Source organism: Nicotiana tabacum, chromosome 10 (genome assembly GCF_000715075.1).
Source record: "Nicotiana tabacum cultivar K326 chromosome 10, ASM71507v2, whole genome shotgun sequence".
Classification (NCBI taxonomy): domain Eukaryota; kingdom Viridiplantae; phylum Streptophyta; class Magnoliopsida; order Solanales; family Solanaceae; genus Nicotiana; species Nicotiana tabacum.
The window spans coordinates 160,706,392-160,728,317 of NC_134089.1; the positions used below are offsets into that span (position 1 = coordinate 160,706,392).

At 39.9% G+C, this 21,926-nt stretch overlaps 2 protein-coding genes and 1 long non-coding RNA gene across 3 annotated transcripts; all 3 read right to left on the minus strand.

Moving 5' to 3' along the window:
* Positions 1–198: 198 nt before the first annotated feature.
* Positions 199–14,179, minus strand: LOC107814728 (3-hydroxyisobutyryl-CoA hydrolase-like protein 5). Its single transcript, XM_016640180.2, has 9 exons — positions 14,120–14,179; positions 13,744–13,901; positions 13,553–13,637; positions 13,285–13,370; positions 1,412–1,533; positions 1,108–1,168; positions 732–830; positions 451–552; positions 199–326 (listed from the first exon to the last, which is right to left on the minus strand). Exons 2-9 carry the CDS (start codon positions 13,870–13,872, stop codon positions 255–257), a joined length of 756 nt encoding a protein of 251 aa, XP_016495666.2. The 5' UTR covers positions 13,873–13,901; positions 14,120–14,179; the 3' UTR covers positions 199–254.
* A 100-nt stretch (positions 14,180–14,279) lies between these two features.
* LOC142164944 (uncharacterized) lies at positions 14,280–15,206 on the minus strand. Its single transcript, XR_012696032.1, has 3 exons — positions 15,029–15,206; positions 14,602–14,899; positions 14,280–14,356 (listed from the first exon to the last, which is right to left on the minus strand). It is a non-coding gene; the product is annotated as an uncharacterized LOC142164944 (long non-coding RNA).
* A 2,049-nt stretch (positions 15,207–17,255) lies between these two features.
* On the minus strand, positions 17,256–19,876 carry LOC107814727 (butanoate--CoA ligase AAE1-like). Its single transcript, XM_075223620.1, has 3 exons — positions 19,502–19,876; positions 18,329–19,026; positions 17,256–18,243 (listed from the first exon to the last, which is right to left on the minus strand). Exons 1-3 carry the CDS (start codon positions 19,814–19,816, stop codon positions 17,466–17,468), a joined length of 1,791 nt encoding a protein of 596 aa, XP_075079721.1. The 5' UTR covers positions 19,817–19,876; the 3' UTR covers positions 17,256–17,465.
* Between the last annotated feature and the right edge of the window lie 2,050 nt (positions 19,877–21,926).

The window sequence follows — 21,926 nt, forward strand, 5'->3', positions numbered from 1 at the left end:
CTACGCTGCCTTAAAGTAGATTACTGAGAACCCTCGAGGCCGGAGCCCCGAGCTAAGCATCGAGCCTTCGGGAGGTAGTTTCTTCAAAGCACCTTGGTGATCGTAAAATCGAACTACCGATTTTTGCCGTATACAATATATATATATATATATATATATATATATATATATATATATAGACACACACACACACACACACAATGAAGCTACAAACATTGGAGTGGAGAGTATATGGCAAATGTTGTGTGTTTAGATTAACATATTGAAAGAGGAAAAGGAAATACCTTTGGAGACTTATCCTTGTCAATAATGGCAGCCCTTATGCCCTTTATAAAAAAATTAATAAACTCTATTTAGTTTTAAAATTAAACGAAAAATCAAAAATCAAGTGTAATTCTACGTGTAAAATATTTATGAATACGTTTGCTAAAAACACTTAGAAAATTTTACCTCATACAAATCACCAGATATTACAGTTCGTAGTATGTTCATCGTAATCCTGAATTCTCTCCTCAAGCATTCAAACAGTGTCTGTGTCCTTCCTTCTCGTATCTGGCAAAGAAATTTGAGAAAAAGTAAGAGCCTTTGTTTTGGTTTATATGTACTTGGTGGTGAAAGACATATAAAGAATCGCGGTCAAAGAAGAATTCGTTTGACTCTCGAAATTCGAACACATTCACATAAAATTGGGACGAAAAGAATAGTATATATGCATATAAAGGACTAGTTACCGATCTCAATGTTATTTTTAATCCTGTTGGAGATGCTTTCTTTAGGTTTTTAAGCGTTGTAATAATCCAATCATTTCCTTTTTTGCTTGCCTCAGCTTCCTGCAAATTAAAGTTAACAAGAAATTATGATATGCACCATGGTTAGAAATAAATATGAATAAGTATTTGTAGCCCAGCCCGTACTAAGAGACATATCATTACACGTTTCAATTTATGTGACACTATTTAATCGAACATATATAAAGCTTATATAAAGTTTGAGCTGTAAATTTAAAACAAATGGCTCAAAATCTCCTCCACTGAATAAAAATTCTTACCAAATAAATAAATTAGAGCAAATTAGGAGTTAGCTCTTATTAGAAGAATTAATTCTTACAAGTGACTCCACAATCTCCTCCACAGAATCCTTGGAAAAACATTCGTTGATTATGGACAACCTACACGAGTATTAGCAAAATAAATGTCACTCATAATATCGTCACGAAGAATTAACTTAAATAGCCGCTTATTCAACTGTTTAAACAAAACGTAGCCATGTATATACATGTATAATCCATGTATAATATGTTTATAATCACATATAATCAGTGTATAATCCATATATATCGGCTAAAAAAATAAACAGTAAATTTGTCTAGCTATTTATGTAAAGATTCAGAATCATAATTTAGATACATTACTTCTTCAAGATACTTCTTTCATCTATGTCAATATTTGTGGAAAATTCATTGATGACTGATCTAATAGCATCTTCTTCACCACTGTTTATGCTCACCAAGCGTTTCTCTAGCTGGAATAGTTTCTGTCATTTGATAAAAAATGTATAGTATGTAAAAATTACTGGTAAACTATTTACATGACACGCTCCAATTAAAAACAGAAATTACAATCCTCAAACATTACTAAATTCAAGGCAAACTATGATAATAATAATAATAAAAAATAACAATAACAACAACAACAACAACACTAATAATAATAATAATAATAATAATAATAATAATAATAATGAACTTGATGAGTTCCATAACGCGCACTTCGGTGCATAAAGCATCCCACATTCACGCAGGGTCCGGGAAAGGGTCGCAATCCAAAGGGTGTGATGTTGACATCCCATCCTAATGCAAGCATTAGTGGCTATCACGGCTCGAACTTGTAACCTATAGGTCACACAGAGACAACTTTACCGTTGCTCCAAGGCTCCCTTCGTTTGACTCAAAAGATATTAAAACCCTTTTGAACAAATCAATCAAAGATGAAGGGGTAAATCGTGGCTGAAGATAATAAACTTTAGGATGATAGTAATAGAGAGAAGAGAATTGTAAATATCCTTTTTCATTCAAGGTTCATGAATTTTACAGAGTCTGCTTTTTTACAAGGCTCTCATTCCTCTTATATATTGAGGAATTCCCCCTAGAAACGACATGCAAAAGATCCCTTTTTAGGAATATTCTCAATGTCCCCTAATATGCTTACTCTACCACCGAGGTCGTATTATTCTTTCTCTTACTACAAGGTCGTACCCTTCTGGGCATCGACTCGTAGGTGCTCGGCCGTCTGTCGTGCTCACTGCAGGTCATGGTCGGTCAAATTCAGACCCATACAGTTAGTCCCTCCGCTGGGTTGCGACCGGGTGCATCCTCGATGAGAGGACTCTGCCTTCTTTGGGAGAAATTTGACCCGTAGGGACGTTGCGACGTGGCTAACGCGAGATGGTTATCACATCAGTGAAGCGCTGTAGAGTACACGCTACTTGGGGCTGATGTTAGCTTTACGTGCGTCATTATTACGCGGATTTTTGAGGTAAGGACTGACGGTTTGGCGCTTTGATTCTTGCGCTGATTTGAGACCTTCCGCCTCGATTCTGGTGCCACCCAACCCTATAAATAGATGAAGGGTTTGACTTTTTGAAAAACTTTAGCTACTCCCCTCTTGATAGCCTCTCGGTCTTCTTCATTTGTTCTTACACCTTCTTGCTCTTGTTTCCATTCTTCGCCGGAAGTTTCCTCTTTCTCACTCCCTTTATGTCGCTACTCCTTTAAATGAAACTATGACGACGTCCCATTGTGCTAGCGAAGAGGTTCCTGAAGCCACCCCGTTGTCCACAGTTTCTCTTTCAGGCAGCAGAGAAGTGGTGGCAGAAGAAGGTGACAATCCTCTTATGGTGGAGGAGCTACTACCGAGGCATCCCTTGTCCCGGAATGATTTCATCAAAGATACGCTTCCTACCCCGAACCACGTGTTTTCTGAGATGAAGCAGGTTCATATTGATGCCCTCCGTATAAAATATGGTATCCCTGCCCATGTAGAGATAATTCCAGCGAGGGAGGATTACGTTGACGTCCACATGCCTAAATACTGTGTTTTCTACGAGTATCTTTTCGTGATCGGCTACACCCTTCCTTTCTTCCCCTTGGCGGAAGAATTCTGTAGATTTTACCAGGTTTTCCCAACACAGCTTTTGCCGTACACGCTTAAGGTGCTTCTACTATTGACTAAGTACGTAGAGTTGGCGGAGTGTAGCGTTTCGGTTCATTATCTTTTGCACCTATTCGCACCCAACTTTCTCAGGGGTACCATGGTGCATTTTAGACTTCGTGGTACGAAAGGGCTGGTGGTCGGAACGGATGACCGGGCGAGTCATAAGTTCTGGCACAAGTATTTCTTCATCAAAACCGAACACGTCATTTCTGACTCCGCCAGATTTCTGGAATGATGGAACAGAAATCTTAAGTGTCGTCGTTCGTTAAGTTCCCCTCTCTTCCGTGATTATTGTAACTTTTACTTACTCGCTGTTTTGTAGCTATGGGTCGTCCGCCTCGCTCTATTGTAGATATCAAGGATTGGGTGGCCCGTCTGTTGCCTCATACAGTGAAAACTTGGACTTGGCCCGCCTTCGTGCAACGTTATGGCCCTAAGGTTTCCTCAGGTAAATATTTGCTTTTACTGCCTCGTTGGCCATGCAATCCTGCTTAACGGTATGACCCTTGTGACGAAAGGTCGGGGAGCTTCTAGGTGGAGAGCGCCTGTTCCCGCTTTTAGACAAGCCGCTGCTACTGCGGGCACGCGATTTATTTTGTGCGAGTCTGTTCGGGAGGGCCGTCCTCAGCTTATTAAACTTGGAGATTCGTCTCGAACTGTGGCCATGAGGGAAGAAGCCTCGTTGGTACCAGACTCACATCCTGTTGATGAATTTTCTAATGGCGACGAGCCATTAGAGAGGAAAAGGAGAAGGTTGGAGCGGGGAAAGGGCGTGGCTACAGATGCCGACGGCAGCGGGGCATCCCAGACGGTCTCGGTGCCCGTATTTATGGCTGACGCCATTTTATTGGGGAGGTCTCCCCAAGTGGAGGGAATTGGCCCGGAAGTAGGTTTAGTGCGCTCCGTTGAGGGTGGCACATCATCTAATATTGGAGAACCTTGTATCGAGGGTGACGGCTCGGGTTCGGATATCGACTCGGAGGACGTCAATGAATTTTTGGGTCTCCATACCTATGTGGAGGTTAGGATGGATGGGTCCGACCGTCATGTGGTAGTCCCGGGGAACTACAACTTACTGCTGAACAGCGAGCAAGTTGCGTCGGCCCTTGCTCCTCTATGTGCCGCTCCTGAAAGCGAGATGCTTGGAGCGATGAGTGACGTAGAGTTATCTTAGAAGGTCGCTGGTATGGCTTTGTAGGTAGGTTCCCTTTCCTTATCTTTTTGTCGTGAGGTTGGTGCGATGGTCGGCGTTGTGCATTTTGTTTTCTAACTTCTGCCCTTCTCTTTTGTCAGACCCTCGTCCTGGAGATAGAGAGGGAGCATCGTGAAAGGAAAAGGACGTGCCTTTTTAAGAGGATATCGTCGAAGTATCAGCAGTACCGTGCTAAACATCGGGCAATGTCTGATATCTATCATCAGGATCCCGAGTTTCAGGTGTTTCACGAGGGGCTTAAGCAGCGAGATGACCAATTGGAGCGTAGGATAGATGAGTTGAGGGAAAGAGACGAGGAGCTTATGAGGGCTATCGCCCGTAATAGCGAACTGGAGGCTTTCCTTAAGGCGAAGGAGGATGAGACCGAGTTGAGCCAGGGGGTAATGGTTAAGAATGCCGATTTACAGCTGAAAGTGGTCGACTTGACTGCCGGGTTGAATGCTAAGGTATCGGAGATTGACGTGCTCAAGAGTGAGCTGAGCGCCAGCGCTGATAAGCTGGAAGCCACTATTTCTGAGTCGGTATCCTTGGAGGATGCTCTCCATATTTCCAGGTCGGAACTTACTGGGGAGAGGGAAGCCTCTGGTTGTCAAGTTGCAGGGCTCGAAGGGCGTGTTATGGAGCTAGAGGCGGAGTTGGCTGCATTGTAGGGACAAATGGCTTCGCTATGGGCGGAGGAGGCAAATCGACGTTCTCAGCCTTCTACGTCTCGTGCCTCAGCTAACCAAGGCTCACCCCATTTCTTGTATGAATTGTGGGTCCATGCAGAGGCTCGACTTGATGTTTATAAGGCTTTTCACGCCGAGGGCAGGGCTACAGAGGTGGAGGTTCAGGCGGTGCACGCTGAAGCACGTGCAGCTCGTGAGTCATGTAGGTACGACCCCCTCACTCCTGACGGGGAAGGTATCAATTCTGATGACACGAATCACCTTGCTTCGAATTCGTGGTATGAAGACGCTTACCCTGCTGGGGATGATGCGTAGTCTTTGTTTGTATTTTTCTTTTGCTTAGGAATTTTTGGCACGGGCCGTACTAGGGCCTGTTTGTAGGGGCAAATGTAAATGATATTTTGCTGCAATGTAAATTTACTTTTGTCGGTTTATTTATTTGTCATTTTCTCCTTTATTTATTGCATATGATATTGACGCCCTTGGCTATTGGGATGTTGCTTCGATTGTCGTCGAATTAGAATCTCGTCGTGGTTTGAACGAGGTCGAACCGATATTTTCGTCGACGACCTTGGCCATTGGGATACTTCAAATTATCTTCGAAGTAGTATCCCGTCGTAGTTCAAATGAGGTCGAGCTCATGTTTTGTCGATGGCCTTGGCCATTGGGATGTTGCTTCGAACTGTCGTGGAAGTAGTATCCCCTCGTAGTTCGAACTAGGTCAAACTCATGTTTTGTCGATAGCCTTGGCCATTGATATGTTACTTCGAACTGTCGTCGAAGTAATATCCTGTCGTAGTTCGAATGAGGTCGAACTCATATTTTGCCGATAGCCTTGGCCATTGGGATGTTACTTCAAACTGTCATCGAAGTAATATCCCGTCGTAGTTCGAACGAGGTCAAACTCATGTTTTGTTGATGGGGTTGGCCATTGGGATGTTGCTTCGAACTATCATCGAAGTAGTATCCCGTCGTAGTTCGAACGAGGTCGAACTCATGTTTTGTCGATGGCCTTGGCCATTGGGAAGTTGCTTCGAACTGTCATCGAAGTAATGTCCCGCCGTAGTTTGAACGAGGTTGAACTCATGTTTTGTCGATGGCCTTGGCAATTGGGATGTTGCTTCGAATTGTAGTCGAATAATATCCCATCGTAGTTCGAACTCATGTTTTGTCGATGGCCTTGGCCATTGGGATGTTGCTTTGAACTGTCGTCGAAGTATTATCCAGTCGTAGTTCGAACGAGGTCGAACTCATATTTTGTCGATAGCCTTGGCCATTGGGATGTTACTTCAAACTGTCATCGAAGTAATATCCCGTCGTAGTTCGAACGAGGTCGAACTCATAAATGGAGATTTGACCGTGTTCCCATAAGAAGACGTCACCTGTCGATTAGTGGAGATCTAGTTCTACACATGCTATGGAGATTAAATTCCGTGCATACAATGGAGATTAGATTCCGTTCATATAATGGAGATTAGATTCCGTTCGTACAATGGAGATTAGATTCCGTTCGTACAATGGAGATTAGATTATCTGTATGTAGTCCCTTCATTACTTCGATCCGGAGATCATATCGATGGGTGGAGGTAATGAACGATGTGTCTCCCCGTAGGGCATCTCTCTTGTCTCCTCGTTAAAAACCTCTGGGGGAAAACCCGATTGGGACAAAACCTGGGTGAGGGAAAAAGAGTACGACTTAAGTGACACCTTTTAGAAGTGGAAATACTTGAGGTGGGCGATGTTCCAGTTGTTTTGGAGCAGTTTTCCCTCCATTATTTCTAGTTGGAATGCTCCTTTGTTTGCTGCTGCTACAATTTTATACGGTCCGTCCCAGTTTGTTCCTAACTTTCCCTCGTTTGGATCCTTTGATGCTTGCGTTTTGGCCTTGAGGACGTAGTTGCCCACTTTGAGTGATCGTACCTTGGCTCTCTTGTTATAGTATCTTTCTACTTGCTGCTTTTGGGATACTTCTTACATGGGCCATGTCTCTTCATTATTCAATTTCATCCAAATCTTGTAGCCTACTTTAATCGTTATCTGCTCCGTTCTCATTGGAGTATCTCAAGCTGGGCTCCCCGACCTTGACAGGTATAACTGCGTCTGTCCCGTAGACCAGTGAGTATGGCGTTTCTCCCGTGCTGGATTTTGGCGTGGTGCGGTATGCCCATAATACTTCGGGTAGTAGGTCAGGTAATAGACCTTTAGCTTCTTCGAGCTTATTTTTCAATATGTTCAGTATTACTTTGTTGGAGGACTCGGCTTGGCCATTGGCGGTAGGGTGATATGGCGTGGAGAGTATCCGTTTGATATGCCACTTTTCGAAGAACTCAGTTGTTCTTTTTTCGATAAATTGAGGTCCGTTGTCGCAATTGATTTCCTTAGGGATGCCAAAACGACATATAATATTTTCCATATAAGGCGATGACCTCCTGCTCACGTATCTGAGTGTATGCACCTGCTTCCATCCATTTAGAGAAGTAGTCAGTTAAAACCAAAAGGAAGCGTACCTTATCTCCTTGCTGGGAGGGGCCCAACTATGTCCATTCCCCATTTTATGAATGGCTATGGCGAAGTGATGGAATGGAGGAGTTCTCCTGCCTGATGTATCAGAGGGGCATACTTTTGACACTCTCGCAACTTCGAACATAGTCCGCGGCTTCTTTTTTCATGGTAGGACAGTAGTAACCGGCGCGAATGAGACATCGAACGAGGGCGCGATTTCCCGTGTGAGCATCGCAGTGCCATTCATATACTTTTTCCAATACTCGCCTTGTTTGATGTGGTCCAAGACATTTGTCTAGGGGGTCGCCGAACGTTCTCTTGTAGAGATCATGGTTTACTAGGCTGTATCGGACTGCCTGTACCTGGAGTTTTTGGTTTATTTTTTGTCTTGCGGGAGCGATCCATCCTGTAAATAGGCTACAAAGCGGTTATGCCAGTCCCAAGTTAGGTTTATAGAACGTACCTCGACGTGGTCTATTGTGGAGTGAAGAAGGGTGACCACATTTTTTTGTCGATATTCCTGGTGGCCGCAGCTAATTTGGCGAGGCCATCTGCTTCAATATTCTGCGCCCTAGGTATCTGGTCGAGGCGGTATTCATCGAACTCTAGTAGTAGTTTGTGGATTTCCGACTAGTACCTTTGTAGTCACTGCTCTTGATTTGGAAAGTCCTGATAACTTGATTCACAACGAGTTGAGAGTCACAATGGAGGACGAGTCGTCGGACGCCGTATTTGAGGGCTAACTTCAAACCTGCAATCATAGCCTCGTACTCAGCCTTGTTGTTAGTCATCTCGGGGTATAGTATGGATTGGCGAATTACTTCGCCCGTAGGGACCTTGAGGACAAGTCCCAGTCTCGATCCCGAGGCATTCGAGGCTCCATCGGTGTAGAGGACCCAAAGGTCGGTACATGAGGGAGCGCGAAGTGCTTCTTGTTTTGCCTCGGGCAACATCTCCACGCTGAAATTAGCGACGAAGTCGGCGAGCACCTGCGACTTAATGGCAGTTCGCGATTGGTATGTCATGTCGTGCTCGCTTAATTATATAGCCCATTTGGCAAGTCTACTTGATAGTTCAGGTTTGTGCAGGATACCTCTCAGGGGGAAGGTCGTTACCACTTTTATGGGGTGACATTGAAAATATGGTCTAAGCTTGCGTGAAGCTACGATCAGTGCCAGAGCTAGCTTTTCAAGGTGAGGTTACCTTGTCTCGACATCTATTAAAGTTTTGATGATATAGTAAATAGGAGACTGCGTAAATTATTTTCACGGACCAAGACTGCACTTCCTGCGACTTTAGAAACTGCCAAATACACAAGTAGACATTCACTCGGGTCCGCTTTGACGAGTAGTGGCGGCGAATATAGATATGTTTTTAGCTTTCTCAGGGCGTCGACACATTTCTCGTTCCATTGTAATCCATGGTCTTTTCTCAGCACATTGAAGAATTTGTGGCATCTGTCCGAGGATCGTGAAATGAACCACGACAATGCGACTATTTGCCCCGTTAGCTTCTGTACCTGTTTTTTGCTAGTCAGTACCTCTGATATTGTATCGATGGCTTTGATTTGATCCGGGTTGAATTCGATTCCCCTTTGTGATACGAGGAAGCCGAGGAATTTTCCTGAGGTTATGCCGAAGGTGCACTTCTCGGGATTTAACTTCATCCCGTAATGCCTTAATATTTCGAAGGCTTCTTTCAGATGGCTAATGTGATCCTCCTTCTTTGTCGACTTACCAGCATGTCATCGATATAGACCTCCATGGTCTTTCCGAGCTGCTCTTTGAACATCTTGTGACTAACCTCTGGTACGTGGCCCCTGCATTCTTGGGTCCGAACGACATCACTTTATAGCAATTACTTCCTTGGTGAGTGATGAAAGTCGTCTTTTCTTGATCTTCTTCAGCCAAAAGGATTTGATTGTAACCAGAGTAGGCATCTAAGAAGCTCAACAATTCATGCCCCACTGTCGCATCGATTAGTTGGTCGATATGGGGTAATGGGAAGGAATTCTTTGGGCATGCTTTGTTTAGATCAGTGAAGTCTACACACATTCGCCATTTCTCGTTCTTCTTTTTGACCATGACCACGTTGGCGACCTATTGGGGGTACTTTGATTCTTTGATGGAATCGTTAGTGAGTAATTTATCCACCTCTTTGCTGACTACTTTTGCAACATTGAACTTTCTCCTCATTTGCCATACCGCAGATAGAGTGGGTCGACATTCAGTTTGTAAGTGGCGATGTCCTTTGGTATTCCTAGCATATCTGAGTGGGAGAAGGCAAACAAATCGGCGTTGTTAGTTAAAAATTCACGATACTTACCTGGCTTCGAGAGGTTGTGCCCTATGTAAGCCTTTTTTGTGTTGTCAACGTCATCCAATTGGACGGGGTCAAGATCCTCTATAGTTTCTTTGCAGGCTTATACGACATTTAGGTCCTTGATGGCCTCTGCTTGTGGGTCGGGTTTAGTTCCCGACATGGCTGATTGCTATGCCTCCGCACTTGCTCCTTTCAGTTGTTTGGTGCGTGTGCAATCTTGAGGGATCCTAAACACCTCCAGGGCCACAAGCAAGGGACGGGTAATGCACACATAAGGCACGTACTAGATACTATTAGAATGCTTAGGTAACAATAATTAAGGGGTGGGTAATCGAGTTGTAAAGGATATGATGATCTGTGCGCTAATGCTATGTGTAGCACCCCAATTTAGGGATGGTTACCAAGTATTGCACAAAACTGATCCTATAGGCTAATTCTTTGGCGGTTCGTGGCTCGCCTCGGATGCTGAATATTCCCCACGGGGTGGGAAATTTGATCACTTGATAGAAGCTTGAGGGGACGACTCGCATGACGTGTATCCATGGTCACCCTATGATGGCATTATAGGCTGTATCTTGGTTCATGACGTGGAATGTTATTTCCAGTGTGACTCCTCCTGCTAGGACATGCAACACTATTTCTCCGGATGTCCGCTCTACTGCATTGTTAAAACTCGTTACCATTATGCAATGCAGTATTATTTTATCCTCAAGCCTCATTTGCATGAGGACTTGCGGGTGAACAATACATGTGCCGCTTCCATCTTCTACCATAATTCTTTTTACATCTGTATCAGTGATGCGTAAAGTTATAACCAAAGCATCATAGTAAGGGAAAGACAAACTGTTGGCATCTGACTTATCGAAGATGATACTGTCTTCGAGGTCATCATACCATTCGTGGGCGACCATTCGTTTGAGTTTATGCGTGGTGGTGAATTTCATATGGTTGATTACCATGTCGTCGCCACCACCAATGATCATATGTATGGTGCGTGCTGGCGATGGTGGCTTTGGAGGTCCTTGATATGGATCGCGTCCTTTGGCGAAGTTGGCCCTCCCTTTATCGCTGAGCAGTTCTTTCAGGTACCCCTGGTTCAACATCCTAACTACTTCCTGCCGCAGACCTATGCAATCTTCGGTCTTGTGTCCTCTTTCTTGATGGAATTCACAGAGGATGTTTGACCTCCTGGTGCTTGGGCCCGATTTCATTTTTTTGCGGTCACTGCACCTTCGTGCCTAGTTTCTCCAATGCGTACACTATCTCTAAAGAAGAAACACAAAAGTTATGAGCAGATAACAGTGGAGGCATACCTCTTTCGTTTAGAAGGGTGCGGTGTGTCGTAGCACGACATTCAGATGTCTTGGAGGGGCGGGTTAGATGTTCGGACATAGGGCTGATGCCTTTCGGACATAGGGCCGATCCCTTCGCCTATCGGTATGTCGATCTCTCCTTGCCTCGGTCTGAACTGACGTTAATCGCTGAATTGTGCCATTTAGATCGTCCTCATCTGCCCTTACCTCGGTGCAATAGGCGTTGTGGAACTCTTCCCATGTGGTGGTTGGGGGGGGGGGGGTACATCATGAGTATGCTGAGCAGTTTTTTCGTTGCCTTTGATCCGTTCCTGTTTAACCCATTTTGAAAGGCTGCTACTGCCATCCCTTCTGACACGTTTGGAAGGCTCATCCTTATTCTGTTGAATCAGGATAGGAAGTCCCGAAGTCCTTCGCCCGTCGTTTGCCTGACGACGAAGATATTATTGACCCTAGCTTCAGCCTTCTTCGCCCCTACATGAGCGGTGGCGAATTTATCCGCTATTTCTTCAAATGTTGATATTGATCGTGCTAGTAGCTGGGAGTACCACGTCAATGCTCCCCCTGTCAAAGTCTCACCAAACTTTTTTAGAAGCATATATGATACTTGTTCCTTTGACAGATCGTTGTCCTTTACTGCAGTAACATAATAGATTAGATGATCCTCCGGGTCCGTGGTCCCATCGTATATTTTCAAGTGTAGTGGCATATTGAAGGTTTTTGGAATATGATGAGGAGCAGCCCTGTCGCTGTATGGCTGTTCGACGAATCGGCCCACATCGCGTTTTGGTAATAGCTTAGGGGCGCTTGCTATTTTATCAACCCTTTCCTGATGCTCCTTCATTTGATCACAGAGTGTTTTGTTCTCGTTTTCCATCTCTTCCATTTTCTTTAAGATGGCCATGAGTGCATCGTCATCTGCATCAGTGACAGGGCGGGTGTTGCCCGTTCGTGTAGTGCTTGGCTCGCTGGTGGTAGCTGCGATTTCTGTAGGTGGTAAGTCTTCGACATTTCCTTGAAGGGGTTTTTCGAGCATGTTGCTCAGAGCGATTATCAACCATTCTTCTACCAGCTTTTTGACTACTGGTGGTGCTTCCCCCACCGTGGACGTTGAGGCTCCCCTTTCGCGCAAGACCATTAGATCCCCGTGTGGAGAAGGTGAGATCTCCCCCTCCGGTGTAACTCTTGGTGTTGTATTCTAGATGTCTTCTCTACCGGCTTCGTTGAGGGAGTTTAGGAGATTGTTTGAGACATCTGCTATCATCTTCAGCCTCGCTTCTTTTTCCGCCATTATTGGTTTTTATGAGGTTTGAAGAACAGTAGTCATCACTTTCAAGAACCTAGATGAGAACTATGATTTCAACTATGGAAATCCCCACAGATGGCGCCAGATTGTTTGACTCAAAAGATATTAAAGCCTTTTTGAACAAATAAATCAAAGATGAAGGGGTAAATCGTGACTGAAGATAATAAACGCTTGGATAATAGTAATAGAGAGAAGAGAATTGTAAATATCCTTTTTCATTCAAGGTTCGTGAATTTTACAGAGTCTGCCTCTTTTACAAGGCTCTCATTCCTCTTATATATTGAGGAATCCCCCCTCCCCCCCCCCCCGGCCATAGAAACGACATGCAAAAGATCCTTTTTTAGGAATATTCTCAATGTCCCCTAATATGCTTACTCTACCACCGAGGTCGTATTATTCTGACTCTTACTACAAGGTCGTACCCTTCTGGGCATCGACTCGCAGATGCTCGGTCGTCTGTCGTGCTCACTGCAGGTCGTGGTCGGTCAAATTCAAACCCATACACCCTTCACTTGGTGAGTTTCATGCCTCCCACAGTTGACCGTGGAAGGTTCAAAACCCATCAGCAGCGCAACATCCTCTTCTCCTTTCCCCCTCCGCCCCCACGCTGATATAATTCTTTTTTAATTTTTTTTTTTGAAAAACATTGTGAAGTAGTTGCTTATCATGTTTTGGAGGGTCTATTAATATTGGTGAATTTCTGAAGAAAAGGAAAAGCTTAGAGAAAAATAAAGCTTGAAGCGATCACCTGAGAAGGAACAAAATGAGTGGCAAGTCCAGCAGCTACCATTTCTTTACCCCTTAATTTTGCTCCTGTTAAGCCCAAGTATTCCCCTACGTACAAGTATTTAACATCACATTAGGGTTAGGTTACATGTACCTCTTGTATTTTTATTTTGTTTTGGTTATTGATATACGAGGTAGAGGTCAAACTTAGCTCTCACCTTAAAGGTGACTTTTAATAATTAAAAAAATTATCCATCGGAAAAATTACATGTTCTTTCTTAAGCGTTTACCAAGTCGACCTGGAAGACGCGAAAGCATGTATGAGAAGCCACAGTCTGGGTGAAACCCTAGACTTGTTTCAGGAGTAGAACAAAACTACAAAGTTCAATCAACAAAATATTAGAGTTGATAAACCAGGTCGCTCTTGTTAAGATAATTACATATAAATCTCTTTATGATATAAGCATTAATTGATACTAACCGCCTTTTCAGTGACGACAGAGAACTTCATTGGCACCATCAAGGATGCACCTCCACCCACTGCCATTCCATGGACAAGAGCAATATGTGGTTTCTTGTATGTATGAATGTGGTAGCAAAGCCAATACATTCTATATGTACCTTCAAGGCAAGAATCCCCTTGAAAAAAAAAATACATGTGCTCATCAGTTTAAATCAACTTGTAATCATCATTCAACAACAATAACAATAGTAACTACGCCTCAGTTCCAAATAAGTTAAGATCGGCTCGATCTATGAATACTTATTTCATTTTTTTCAGCTCAGGTCATATCATCAACATATCAAATAAAGAAGAAAAAAAAATGTAAAAAAGAGTAAATTTAAGAACTAGTTACTTATGTTTCGGCGATCATAGAACGTTTTTAAGTCTCCACCAGCAGAGAAAGTACGACCAGCTCCCTATTTGTATTACAAAAGAATGAATGAATATTTCAAGAAATAGCCAAATTTAACATCAAGAGAAGGTAGCAAATATATACTTACTAAGTAAAATAGATACTTGCCTTGATAATTACAAATTCAGCTTCATCATCTTTCTCGTATTTCTCAAATTTCTGCCCCAGCATTAATACCTAACAAAGGAATGATATTTCCTTATAAGTATGTTATCAAAAAAGAATGATGCCATTCTATACTAGAAAACAACTGATATTTGAACTTTTCATTTACGATTAATAACATGCTTTTATAGCCACATAAATCTCATGACATGTTTATTTAACACCGCAAATTTTAAAAAGATTTTCTTTTTCTTTTCTTAAACTCTAACTCTGCAATCAAACTACGCCACATGAATTGAACAGAGAGAATAATATACCTCTCTCTCCCCTAAAAAATTTAAATGGTTAGGCCGATTTAAGGTGAGCACTCTAGCATGACCAAGTTCCTTAGTAATAATAACCTGGCAAAGAAAAAAAAAAAAATTGAGCTGCATTTTAATTTTAAACCTTAGTGCACCAACAGATCAATAAGAGATATCGAAAGAAGGGTTATGGTGGAGTGATAAGTATTCCTTCATCCTTAACCAGAGGTCTCAGGTTCGAGTCCCTGGTATGGAGTCGCCTTTGTTAGAGATCGCTTTACCCCCAATTAATGTGAGACTTTCCGGCGCGAATCTGGATTTAGTCGGTCCCCAATGTGGGTACCGGACACCGGATGAGAAATCAAAAAAAAAAAAACTTCACCAAAAGGAAAATATATATAATTCTGAAAAAAGAAATCTTGATGTTGAAACTTGAAATTACCTCTCTATTTGGTTTCACTACTTGTTTAGGCATTGAAATATTACTACTGAGAGCAGATATTATTGCCATAGCAGCTAACTAATCGACACAAAAAAGAATTGAGTGCAGAAATTGGAAACTGGACAACGAAAGGGAAATGCAAAGATATATAATAGAAAAGAGATGCAATATGTCAAAGTTATGCAATTAATCTAAGTATATAAGTAATCGTTATTAATTGGCAAAAGCAACAATCGAATATTCATAAGTTAAATTAAATAATTAAAAATGTGTCAAATAAAGGACGTGCAGAATGAAAGATGGGCACTCTTTATGTGGTTGGTACTTAGTAGGAGTTTTTTACTTAATTTTAAAGTCAAACAAAAATTTATATACTATATTAAAAGCACGAAGGTCCTTAGCGAAATGTCGTTCGCCTTTTTTACCCTTTAAAATTGGAGTTCACACTAGACAAAATAGTCATTTAATTATTCTCCTAATATTTAGTTCTTGAAATTGACTAAATTTTTTGTTATTAAATTATTTTCCATTGAACTAGATAGGAAACCCTAAAATTTAGGACTTTAAAGTCAATTAAAATTTTACCTAACTTAAATATTTTCCTTATTTGAATTATATATGTCACATAATTATAATTCTTACATGTTGCTTTCATGGATATATATTCTATGAAAAAAAGTAAATAACGTGTGTTTTAAATAAAATTAAAGTAAATAACTGATCCATCAATTTTATGCCTAATATTTAAAAAGGCACGTAAGAAATAGTGCATTTAAGTCATAGTTTTGATTTAAAAAAATGAAAACATTAATGATAATTCATATTAAGGTGGCATGAATTTAGACTTTAAAAAGCAATTATGACATTCTATTTTCTTTTAACAATAAGGACGTAGAATTTGAAATATACTTACAAGTTTTATCCATTTTTATTGTCTAAATATTAAGAAATAATCAAATGATAATCTTTTTTAAATGTGACATTATTTTAAATGGTAGAATAAGTTGATCAATATATATTTTGTACACAAAAATAGGAATATAAAAAGAACATATATATGTAATTGGTCGCGAGTAAAAGTACTTTAGAAAGAAATTTTAGGTAAAATAAGATAATATTTGAGCAAACAAAATTAATATAAAAATTGTTAATAATAATCGAGTTCGGATGCCTATATGATTATTAAGTTATTAATAGAATAAGGTTACAGCTTTAGCAGTACCGTAAAATGAGTAAAGATAAACAAAAATTAATTGTTGGTAAACTATTTTACATAAATTTTTTAATAAGTAACATGAAATATACATGCAATGTACGTACCCAAGTCCTCAAGTAAAGTTGAATGATATTTTTACCTTTCAATCAAACGCTACTCTTATAACTTTTTTTGTACAATAAAGCAAACAAGAGAAACTACTGAAGGAAGAACTATTATACTAGATCAAACTCCTAAGGAAGAACTATCCCCACACCATTGCGACAGGAGGGGGCTTTCCCATCAGCCTACTTTGCCAAGAGGTGGCAGGAGCGCAACGACCTTAGCCCAAACCTACTTAAACAACCTAAAGGCTTGGCCCGGTCTGAAAGTAGACCTTGTAGAAAAGCGGATAGGAAAGGTAGCCTATAGACTCTTAATTTTATATAATAACATAAACATATTTTTGAATATTATTTATTTTATTTATAAAATTTTATTTTTCATTAACACGAGGGACACGCGCAACGTGCGTATGCTAAAATTAGTAATGATAAAAGTTGGCGCCGTGCTGGCTTAAGTCGGAATAAAAAAGTGCATTCGCCTAAATTTTGCTCTTTTTGTCCCCTTCGTTTGCAAATTGACATTTTTATGATATCTACGGACAACATTTTTTATGCTTTTATTAATTGTTTGTGTTAAAATATGAGTCTGAAAAGGTGAATTTTTGTGATAAAATTTTTCTCATGTGGCAAAATGATGATGCGGCGATGACATATCATTTTCCGGCACGGGAAATTTGATTTTGGGTTATTTTTATTTTTTTGGTAATTACAATATAGTTTAATGACATTACTGTTACGAATCAACATTGTTTTGTTACGTTGAATGTGTCGGATCCTGTATAACTGTGGCTTTCGTGTTGCAAAGAGTAAGTTTAATTACCCTCCAATCAAATGTCACAAAATGCTGGGAAAGAAAGTGACACCAGTAAATAGTAAATACTGATAGTAGTAATTTAGTGAACGTACACACTTCCATGCTAATAATTAACTTAGAGAAAATTTAAAATTTATGGGTTCGAGATTCTAATTAATTTAAGTTATTGAGTTCTAAATTAATAATTTATACATATTCAATGGATATATAAACAAAAATAAGGTTCGAATCAAAGCTACTGGTTCAGTCGAACCCGCTCCCTGTACTCTAGTTCCGCGCGTGCTTAAGTATATCCTTCTTTCTTTAGACTTCAGTGTAGAAAAGACTGCCCAAAGCTTTTGCTTTCTCCCTCAAGATGAATTTCTTTACTTTTCCAGTTGAAGTTTTCGGTAAATCTTCAAAAATTACTGTCCGAGGTGCCATGTAATGAGGCAAATGATCCCTACAAAATTTGATTATTTCCTGTGAAGTAATTTTTTCCTCAAATCCTTCCTTCAGTTTAACAAATGCACAAGGTGTTTGTCCCCAGTGATCGTCTGGTCGCGCTACTACTGATGCTTCAACTACTGCTGGATGTTTATACAAAACTCTTTCAACCTCGAACGAGCTTATATTTTCGCCTCCTGAAATTATAATGTCTTTTAACCTATCCTTAATTTCTATGTAACCATCTTGATGTTTTACAGCAAGATCACCACTATGAAACCATCCGCCTTTAAAAGCTTCTTCGGTTGCTTTAACATCTTTGAAATATTCACTCATTACAGTGTTTCCTCTTAACATAACTTCGCCAATTGTCTTTCCATCATGTGGCACTTTTTCCATTGTCTCACGGTCTCTGACTTCAACATCTTCAATACAAAGATGTCGTACCCCTTGTCTTGCTTTAAGCGCGACTAGTTCCTCAAGGGGTAAAGAATCCCACTCAGGTTTCCACAAGCAAGATGTTGCTACACCGTAAGTCTCTGTAAGTCCATACCCGTGAGTTACTCCAAATCCGAGCTCCTCCATTTTGGAAAATATATGAGGAGGCGGTGGTGATCCACCTGTTAATATTTCCACCTTGTGTGGAAACGGCTTCCTGAGACATAATATAATTAAATAATTAAAAGTATGTTATTCTGACAAGCAAGCTTTTAGATTAAATGGTCAACATAGTTCTGCACCTATCGCTTGGTATGGAGTTTGCTATCATGTTTAAGACTGTTGGTACTGCGCCCATATGTGTGACTTTGTAGAGAGAAATACTTTCAAATATATTTTTAGCAGAGATATGCCTAAGGCAAACATTTGTGCCACCAATTGCAGCCATTCCCCAAGTCATGCACCATCCATTGCAGTGAAACATCGGAGATGTCCAAAGATATGTAGGCATCGAACCCATTCCATAAACCAGAAACGTAGTACTAATAGTATTGAGATACGCGCCTCTGTGATTGTAGACAACTCCTTTGGATTGTGACGTTGTTCCGGAAGTATAATTGATACTGATTGGATCAAATTCAGTTTTTGGCCACTTTATTGTAAAATTCCTACTCCCACTTGTCAAAAGATTTTCGTATTCATGAACGTTAGTGGACGACGATGTCTCAAGTATAGGAGGAGAGGAATTCTCAGATTCAGGAATTAGCACTAGAATTGGTGGTTTCATTGTTTTGTCTTTTGATAGAAGACTGAGTGCTTCTTGAGCAATTTGGAGCAAATGCTGATCAACAAATATGATTTTGGCTTCTGAATGTTTTAGTAAGTCAGCTATCGTTGACGAATCAAGACGCGTATTTAATGTACAAATAACTGCTCCAGCCATTGGTACAGCAAAATGCAGCTCCTGCATTGCTGGTACATTAGGAGCCAGAGTTGCAACCTGCAAAAATATAAGAAGTTAAATCACTAAAACATTTACAAGCAAGAGTGAAAAGCAAAACGGTTGAGAGAATAAAGTCTCATATTAGTATCTGAAAAGATTGAGAATCTAAGGTAAAGATCTCTTAATTGTGTGAGCTTAGTGGAGAAAACATGCATGCTTAGGCCCTAAATGGACAATATCGCAAATTAAGAGTATCTTAAGTTGGTAAAGCCCAACGGATAGAAATTACTCGCCCCGTCTACTTTAATTGATTTTTTGGATGTTTTCACACATAAAAAGAAATCCACCTTTTAATATTAATTAACAATGAAATTGGCCATATTAACCTTAATTTGTTCATTGAAAATACAACAACTATTTCTAAACTCTTTATTCAAAGGACAACTTTTCTGAAAAGATCAAATATTATGGACAGCAAAAAAAAAAAGAGCCAAAAATCAGTTAAAATGGACCGCAACGAGTAATATTTTACCACATTTCCACGAGAAATTCCTAGCTGAACCAAAGCTGAAGCAAGTTTTAGACACCTAGAATGTGTACTTTCCCAAGTGTACTTAACAGAAGAGCCAAACACAACTGAAGTTCTATCTCTAAAAACATCTGCTGCTCTCTCCAAAAAACTTATTGGTGTCAATGGAACATAATTTGCTGTAATTTTACGGGATTCAATTTCAATATTTCCAGTAATTTGGGACAGGTGGCGGACGCTCTGAGTGTTGATTTGGACTCGGTTGAAGCCATTAAAGAACTTTTGAGCCAATTTAGAGCTTTTGAAGAAGTAATTCATGGTACGGAGTAGTGGCGAACCGCTATATGGTAAGAGGTTCAATTGAATCCCGTTCGTTGAAAAAAACATACTATACAAGTAAAAATTTATGTATATAGAAAGAATTATTTTAGTGTAGTACTAATTTCTGACTCATGGAGGAGAAACATCAGGTCTTTATTGAAACTGGTCCACCCCGAAGGTAGCTTAAGCATAGCCAGCAAAAATTGAAATGCTAAGCAGTTTAAATTTCATCAACTTAAACAACCATTTTAACTTTGCTGCTTTTGGTTCTTTTGAAATATAATATATACCACCAGCATTTTTTCCACAAATATACACTTTCACATTTTTTTCCTCCCCGGTCACCAATAATGAAATGAAAATTTGAAATATGGCCTTAGTTGTAGCATGTTTGGCCAAGTATTTTTTTGGCAATATATATTTGTTGCTAAAAGTGTTTTTTCCTAAATTTAAGGTCTTTGGCCGAGCTTTTAAAAGAAAAAAGGTATTTTTGTATAGAAGCAGAAGTTTTTGAGAAGCAAAAAAAATAATTTCTCCGTCAAAGCATTTTTGAGAAAAATACACTTAAAATACTTTTTAAAAGTTCGGTCAAACACTAATTACTGTTCAAAAGTATCTTTTAAATTAATTAGCCAAATACAAACTGCTTTAATCAAAAGTAGTAGGAGTATATATTTTTTTGACAAGAACTTTTGGGAAAAATAATTTTTAAAATAAACTAATTTAAAAAACATGGCCAAACAGGCTATTAGTTTCGCATAAGCCATGATATTGACATTTTCAATTTAAGTAACGTAAAGTTCAAATTAATTAGTTTTAAAAAATTAGGTTTTCCAAAATTAAAGTACATTGGAGAATACATTAATAGCCTGATTGGCCAAACTTTTATTTTTGGCCAAAAGTGCTTTGGGCAAAAAATTGAGATGTTTGACCAAGCTTTTAGAAGGAAAAAAGTGCTTTTGAGAAGAAGCAAAAAATAGCTTATGAGAAGCAGAAAAAAGTAGCTACTCTCCAAAAGCACTTTTCTGAGAAGCACTTTTGAGAAAAATACACTTAGAAGCAGTTTTCAAAAGTTTGGCCAAACACTAATTACTGCTCAAAAGTATTTTTTCATATTAATTAGCTGTTACGCCCCGTAGTATTACGTCGATGTTACCCTCTGCAGTAATATATTACGATGATGTTACGCCTTGCAGTATTACATTACAATGATGTTACGCTTCGCAATATTAAGTTACGACAGTATTGCACCCAACAATATTACATTACAGTGAAGTCACGCTTCGCAGTATTAAGTTACGACATTGTTGCACCCAGCAATATTACATTACGGTGATGTCACGCTTCGGTATTAAGTTACGACGATATTGCACCCTGAAGTATTGTACGTTGAATTTGTCGCAAGGTAATTGACATCAGTCAAAGTAAAAGATTATTTGGAGATTATAAGGATTATGCTATTTCACAAGTGATTAGTAAATTCATGATGGTGAAAGGGAGAGCAAGTCAAAGAAAATAAATTTTGTTCAAGTTTGGCATTTTGAGATATAATATGACCCGAGTTAAAATACCCGATATTTATGGGCTAGTGTCATACAAGACTACATGACCATGCTAGTAAGGTGTATAAGGTATGTGAAAAATGAGTAATACCTTAAGTAAGTGAGAATAATTCTCAATTTTACGAATAATTAATTAATTACCGGTAACGAGATATTACCTAATTAATTGGAGATATATTTGGATAAGAAAAATCCCTTACCCCTAAAAACGTGGCAGCATTTAGGTAACCATTAGTCATACAATCCTTACCCCCTATAAGGTGGCTATCTAAGATTCATTTGAATTCATAAATAAAAAACTTATTAAGGGACTTGTTCCATTCCATTTGAGCAAAGAACAAAAAACCTTCATTTCCTAGTATCAAAAACGTTCTGTCCCATCTCATTTAAGCAAGAAACACATATTATCTTCCTAGTCCAAAAACTTCAAGAACAGAAGCTATTCAAACCACAAAAGCTCCAACGATATTCCTGCAACAAAATAATTCCGACGGGAATTGTTAGAATCGTAGTAACATAAAATTTTGCGGTTCTAAAAGAGTACG

What these genes read in the sequence shown, in the direction of transcription:
- LOC107814728 (XM_016640180.2), bottom strand. Translation starts at nt 13,872, where the DNA reads ATGTATTGGCTTTGCTACCACATTCATACATACAAGAAACCACATATT. An exon ending in CTCATTTTGTTCCTTCTCAG is followed by an intron (nt 1,534 to 13,284) that starts GTGATCGCTTCA and finishes ATCAAATGACAG; the next exon opens with AAACTATTCCAGCTAGAGAA. An exon ending in GAAAGAAGTATCTTGAAGAA is followed by an intron (nt 1,169 to 1,411) that starts GTAATGTATCTA and finishes ATACTCGTGTAG; the next exon opens with GTTGTCCATAATCAACGAAT.
- LOC107814727 (XM_075223620.1), bottom strand. Translation starts at nt 19,816, where the DNA reads ATGAATTACTTCTTCAAAAGCTCTAAATTGGCTCAAAAGTTCTTTAAT. An exon ending in GAATTTCTCGTGGAAATGTG is followed by an intron (nt 19,027 to 19,501) that starts GTAAAATATTAC and finishes ATATTTTTGCAG; the next exon opens with GTTGCAACTCTGGCTCCTAA. An exon ending in AACTCCATACCAAGCGATAG is followed by an intron (nt 18,244 to 18,328) that starts GTGCAGAACTAT and finishes ATTATGTCTCAG; the next exon opens with GAAGCCGTTTCCACACAAGG.